The 6372-nt window shown below is 60.5% G+C and overlaps 1 protein-coding gene across 1 annotated transcript; it reads left to right on the top strand.

Annotated features, from left to right (window-relative positions):
* Positions 1-1170: 1170 nt before the first annotated feature.
* On the top strand, positions 1171-6134 carry Lrrc23 (leucine rich repeat containing 23). Its single transcript, XM_013023637.1, has 7 exons — positions 1171-1405; positions 1700-1809; positions 2701-2954; positions 3144-3274; positions 4357-4493; positions 5404-5698; positions 6051-6134. Exons 1-6 carry the CDS (start codon positions 1277-1279, stop codon positions 5684-5686), a joined length of 1044 nt encoding a protein of 347 aa, XP_012879091.1. The 5' UTR covers positions 1171-1276; the 3' UTR covers positions 5687-5698; positions 6051-6134.
* The last annotated feature ends 238 nt before the right edge of the window (positions 6135-6372 follow it).

Here is a 6372-nt window from a genome sequence, read left to right as displayed (position 1 = left end):
AGTGCATGAGACTTTTTTTTTTCAGTCGTGGGGCTTGAACTCAGGGCCTGGGCGCTGTCCCTCAGCTCAAGGCGGGCGCTCTACCACTCGAGCCACAGCGCCACTTCAGGTTTTCTGGTGGTTTTTGGAGATCAGAGTCTTGTGGGGGGCCTGGGAAGGGGACTCATTGGTAGAGCGCTTGCCTTGCATGCACGAAGCCATGGGTTCAACTCCTCTGCCCCATATAAACAGAAAAAGTCAGAAATGATGCTGTGGCTCAGGTGGTAGAGCACCAGCCTTGAGCTGAAGAGCTGAGGGACAGCACCCAGGCCCAGAGTTCAGGCTCCACCACCACCACCACCAAGTCTTGTGGCCTTTCCCTCCCAGGCTGACTTTGAGCTGCAGCCCTTAGATTTCAGCCTCCTGAGCCACTGAGGTGACTTGTGTGAACCACTGGTGCCCGGCTCCATGAGTCTCTTGTGTCCAGTGAACCAACAAAAATAAGCTGGACGTAGGGCTGAGGCGTAAGTGGTAAAGCACCAACTTAGAGTAAAAACATCCCAAGACAGTGCCCAGGCCCTGGGTTCAAGTCCTAGGACTGGCAGGAGGGAAAAAAGGAAGTAGAAGTTGGGAATCTAAAGCGACTTCGCAGGCACCAGTGGCTCCCGCCTGGCATCCTAGCTACTCAGGAGGCTGAGATCTGAGGATTGTGGTTCAAAGCCAGCCTGGGCAGGAAAGTCCGTAAGACTCTGGGCTCCAGTGAACCACCAGAAAACTGGAAGTGGCGCTGTGGCTCAAGAGGTAGAGCACCAGCCTTGAGCTGAACAGCTTAGAATAGCACCCAGGCCGAGTTCAAGCCCCAGGACCGCCTAAAAAGAGACACAGACAGACAGACACTTCCCAAAGATGAGAGCAGGGGTGATGGAGGCCGGGGTGATGGAGGCCGGGGCAATGGAGGCCAGGGGCGATGGAGGTTGGGGCGATGGAGGTCAGGGGCGATGGAGGTTGGGGCGGTGGAGGTTGGGGCGGTTGAGGTTGGGGCGGTGGAGGCCGGAGCGGTGGAGGCCGGGGATATGGAGGTCAGGGGTGATGGAGGTCGGGGGCGATAGAGGTCGGGGGCGATGGAGGCAGGGGTGGTGGAGGCCGAGCAGTGGAGGCAGGGGCGATGGAGGCCGGGGCAGGGTACCTGCCAATGGCGGGGAAGGATGTGAAAGTTGATGGAAACGCAGACCTCCTTTCTCAGGAGGACTGAGGTGGATCTGACGTCAGAACCTTCCGTCTTCCACTCCGGACAAAGATGTCGGATGAAGATGACCTGGATGACTATGACCCGGACCAGGAGGATCTGGAGAGAGAAGATGAGGAGGAGAAGGAGACGGAGGAGTCTGAGGAGTTCAGGAAGGACGTGGAGGAGTTCTCAGAGGAAGTGAGAGCCCAGAAAGGGTCCTGGGGCTGGGGACTAGGAGCCCAGTAGGGCACGCCTGTCACCCCGGCTCCTCAGGAGGCTGAGATCTGAGGACCAAGGTTCAAAGCCAGCCCGGGCAGGAAAGTCCATGAGATTCGTGTCTCCAATGAAGCAGCAAAAAGCAGGAAGTGGGGCTGTGGCTCAAGTGGTAGAGCACCAGCCTTGAGCCAAAGAAGCTCAGGGACAGCGCCCAGGCCCTGAGTTCCAGCCCCAGGCTGGGAGAGACACGTGTTCTGCCTGAACTTCCTGTTTTAGTGGATGCCCAACCCCCTGACGGAGGCCGTGCTGAAGGAAGGCCTCTCGCTGTTGTGTAAGACTGGCAACGGGCTGGCTCACGCTTACGTTAAGCTGGACTTGAAAGACAGGTATATTTCTGGGGGGCTCAGAGGCGGATGGGGGGGACTGTTAGACCCCCATCTACTTTCCCACTCTCATTTCTGGGTGTTTGGGTGGAAAAGCGTGGCCCTTATCTTCAGCTCTGTGGGGAGAACCTAGTGGAATTTACATTTTGGGGCGCTGTCCCTGAGCTTTGTTGCTCAAGGCTGGCGCTCTACCACTTGAGCCACAACTCCACTTTTTTGGCTTTTTTGGTGGTTCATTGAAGAAGAGTCTCATGGACTTCCTTGTCTGGGATGGCCTTGAACCAGAATCCTCAGATCTCAGCCTCCTGAGGAGCTGGGTGGGTGCCTGGCTCTTGTTATTGGTCAGTCCTGGGTCTTGAATTCAGGGCCTGGACTCTGTCCCTCAGCTCTTCAGCTCAAGGTGAGCGCTCTACCACTTGAGCCACAGCGCCACTTCCGGTTTTCCAAGTGGTTCATGGGAGATCAGAGTCCCAAAGACGTTCCTGCCTGAGCTGGCTTTGAACTGTGATCCTCAGATCTCAGCCTCCTGAGTAGCTGGGGTGACAGGTGGGAGCCACCAGTGCCCAGCTTTCTTTCTTTCTTTGTTTTTTTTTGCCAGTCCTGCCTTGAACTCAGGGCCTAGGTGCTGTCCCTGAGCTTCTGCTCAAGACTGGCGCTCTACCACTTGAGCCACAGCACCACCCTGGCTTTTTCTGCATATGTGGTGCTGAGGAATCGAACCCAGGGCTTCCTGTGTGCTAGGCGAGCGCTCTACCACTGAGCCACCTGCCCAGCCTCAGGTCCTGGCCTCTTGGTACCATTTTCCCCCCATCTCCAGATGATGGTAACTTTCATGCAGGGGGGGCCGGGATTCGAACCCGCGGGCCGGCTCTGCCTCTGTCCTCCACCTCCCAGGGACCTCACGGATATCAGCCTGCTGCGGACCTACATCCACCTGCGCTACGTGGACATCTCCGAGAACCACATCAGCGACCTGTCGCCCATGAACTCGCTCACGCACCTGCTGTGGCTCAAGGCGGACGGGAACCAGCTGCGCAGCGCCAGGCTGAACGAGCTGCCATACCTGCAGATGGTCAGCTTCGCCTACAACCAGATCACAGACACCGAGGGCATCACCCACCCGCGCCTGGGCAGCCTCGACCTCAAAGGTGGCCCGGGCCCCGTCCCCCCCTCCCTCCCCCCCGCCTGGAGATCAGAGTCTCACGGACTTTCTTGCCCGGGCTGGCTTTGAACTGTGATCCTCAGATCTCAGCCTCCTGAGCAGCTGGGATGACAGGCGTGAGCATCGGTGTCTGGCACTGAGTGCTTCATGATTCTTATTCTTGCTCTCCCCCAAGGGAACCAAATCCGCGTGGTGACCAATCTGGACCCGGAAAAGCTGAGCAATCTGCACACCCTGGAACTTAGGGGGAACCGCCTGGAAAGCACCACTGGGATCAACCTGCCCAAGCTGAAGAACCTCTTTCTGGTAGTCCACTGTCCTGGCTAGTTGGTGTGGGGAGCGGGCACTGTGTGGGGTTCCAGAAATTTCAGTTGCTGACATCACCACGGTGACAATAAACTTGGTACCCAAGGGGGGGAGACTCAAGGTTAAAACAGACACCACAGCCAGGGGCTGGTGCTCACGCCTGTAAGCCCAGCTAGGCGGAGGCTGAGACCTGAGGACCACAGTTCAAAGCCAGCCCAGGAAGGAACAACTGGGAGACTCTTCTCTGCAATTAAATTAAAAATCCTGAAGTGGTGTGCTGACTCAAGTGGTAGAGCACCATCTCGGAGTGAAAAAAAGCTCAGGGATAGTGCCCAGGTCCTGAGTTCAAGCCCCAGGACACACACACACACACTAAAACAAAACACCAGAAAAACAGACATCACCTGAGATGAGAACAGAGATGATTTGCTTTGATGGTGAGGGCAGCAAAATGTGTTACTGGGGCCCAGGGAGCAGGCTAAGAAAGCTACTGGTGCCAGGCGCTGGTGGCTCCCGCCTGTAATCCTAGCCACTCAGGAGGCTGAGATCTGAGGATCGCGGTTCAAAGCCAGCCCGGGCAGGAAAGTCTTGTAAGATTCTGATCTCCAATAAACCACCAGAAAACCAAAAGTGGCGCTGTGGCTCAAGTGGTAGAGCGCCAGCCTTGAGCTGAAGAGCTGAGGGACAGCGCCCAGGCCCAGAGTTCAAGCCCCACGACCGACAAAAAAAAAAAAGAAAGCTACTGATTGTGTGTGTGTGTGTGTGTACACGCATGTGCCAGGATTAGGGCTTGAACTCAGGACCGTAAGTTTTCAGTGGGCTTTTAAATTTTGCCCATCCTGGAGCTTGAACTCAGGGCCTGGGTGCTGTCCCTGGGCTTTTCCCTCAAGGCGGGCGCTCTACCCCTTGAGCCACAGCGCCACTCCTGGTTTTCTGGTGGTTCATGGGAGATCAGAGTCTCACAGACTTTCCTGCCCGGGCTGGCTTTGAACCGCGATCCTCAGAGCTCAGCCTCCGCGTAGCTGGGATTGCAGGCGTGAGCAGCGGTGCCCGGCTGCCTCATCCGTGTCTCCCGGGCCCAGGCTCAGAACATGCTGAAGAAGGTGGAAGGCTTGGAGAATCTAAGCAGCCTCACCACACTGCATCTTCGAGACAACCAGATCGAAAATCTCAGCGGCTTCTCCAAGGAGATGAAATCCCTGCAGTACCTCAACTTGCGGTAGGCGCCCGGAGCCCCGCCCACTCGCAAGGCCCCGCCCACCACCCAAGCCTCGCCCACTCACAAGGCCCCGCCCACCCCCAAGCCTCGCCCACTCACAGAGCCCTGCCTGTCTTCCCCAAGCCTCGCTCATCCATCTAAGCCACGCCCACTCGCGAAAGCCACGCCCACTCCTTTGATCTGCGGTGGCTCCACCCGGCCAGTTACTGTTTTGGCCAGGCCTGGGTCTTGAACTCAGGGCCTGGGCGCTGGCCCTCGAGCCACACTTCTACTTCGTCTTTGTCTTGCTAATTAGTTGGAGATAAACGAGTCTCGCAGCCTCTCCTCTCTGGGCCGGCTCTGAACCGTGATCCTCGGGTCTCGGCCTCCTGAGTAGCTGGGATGGCAGGCGGGAGCCCCCGCGCCCGGCGCCTCTCATCTTTTTTAGACCCCCCAGTCCCAGCCCCCAGCTAGGTCCTGACTTCCCCCTCCTTCCTGCTTTCCACACCTTCTGTGGCCCCGAAATCCTTACATTCACTGAGTCCGCCATGATTAAGAATAGACAGGCTCCCGCCTGTCAGCCCAGCGACGCTGGAGGCTGAGGGCTGAGCATCTCAGTGAGAGGCCAGCCTGGGCTAGAAACTCCCTGGGATTCTCGTCTCCAGTTTGCTCTCCCTCCCCGCCGCCGGACGTCAGTAGGCCGGTGGCTCAAGTGGTAGAGCGCTGGCTGCCAGAGGCGGCGCCCAGGCCCTGAGTTCAAGCCCCACAGGTGAAAAGGAGAGCGGCCATCCCGCGTGCGCGGCTGGCGCGGGCCTGGCGCGGGGCTGAGCGCAGGAGGGTGGGCGCGGCGGGTAGCGGACGCCTGTGAGCCCCGCAGGCCGGGCCCGGGCGCGCCCCCCCAGCGGGTGACGTCGGGTCCCGGTGCCCGCAGAGGCAACATGGTGAGCAGCCTGAGCGAGGTGGCCAAGCTGCGCGAGCTGCCCAAGCTGCGCGCGCTGGTGCTGATGGAAAACCCGTGCGCCGACGAGACGGACTACCGCCAGGAGGCCCTGGTGCAGATCGCGCACCTGGAGCGGCTGGACAAGGACTTCTACGAGGAGGAGGAGCGCGCCGACGCCGACGAGGTGCGCCAGCGGCTGAAGGAGGAGCTGGAGCAGGAGGCGGACACGGAGAACGATCTGGAGCACGACGCGTCCTCCGCGCCCCTGGTGTAGCCGCGGAGCTCGGTGAGGGGCTGGACCCCACGGCCGGGCGGGCCGTGAACCGCGATCCTCCGGATCTCAGCCTCCTGAGTGGCTGGGGTGACGGGCGGGAGCCGCCGGTGTGGGCCAGGCCCCGGAGCAGGGGGGTGGGCAGATCGGATGAAGGTTTAAGACCAGAGGTCAGAGGTCAGATGCCCAGGAGGGCGGGGATTGCCGCGGGGGGGCGGGGGGCGGGGCACCGCATGGAGATGGACACCTCGAGTTTGGGATGGGGGCGGGGAAGGGGCGGGCAGTTGGGCCGGGGGGGCAGGAGTGGGGGGCCGGGGAGGGAGGGGCCGGGTGGGGCAGAGGCTCCACGCGTGCGGTTTCTCCTCAGGAGACCATGACAGCCCCCAAGACCTGAGCTCCGCCGGGACCGAGTCACCCCGCGAGCTGGAACCCCTGGGGGCCCGGGGTGCGGGGGGGGGACCCGGGGGGGCCCGGGGTGCGGGGGGGGAGGACGGATGGAGGGAGGGGAGCGGGGGGGGTCAGGGACGATCGGGTTTCGAATAAAGAGGCTTTTTTGGTCCATGTGAGTCTGGTGGTTTGTGGGTCACAGAGGCAGCGGGGAGGGGACCCCAGAACCCGGCGGGGCCGCCCCCGCCCCCCTCCGCGCGCTACGTGCGGCGGCTCCTGATTCAGGGGCTCGGGTCACGTGC

The sequence above is a fragment of the Dipodomys ordii genome, unplaced genomic scaffold (genome assembly GCF_000151885.1).
Source record: "Dipodomys ordii isolate 6190 unplaced genomic scaffold, Dord_2.0 Scaffold69, whole genome shotgun sequence".
NCBI classification, from domain to species: Eukaryota; Metazoa; Chordata; class Mammalia; order Rodentia; family Heteromyidae; genus Dipodomys; species Dipodomys ordii.
Note: the sequence above shows the minus strand (reverse complement) of the source record. Positions and strands in the feature narration are given on the sequence as shown.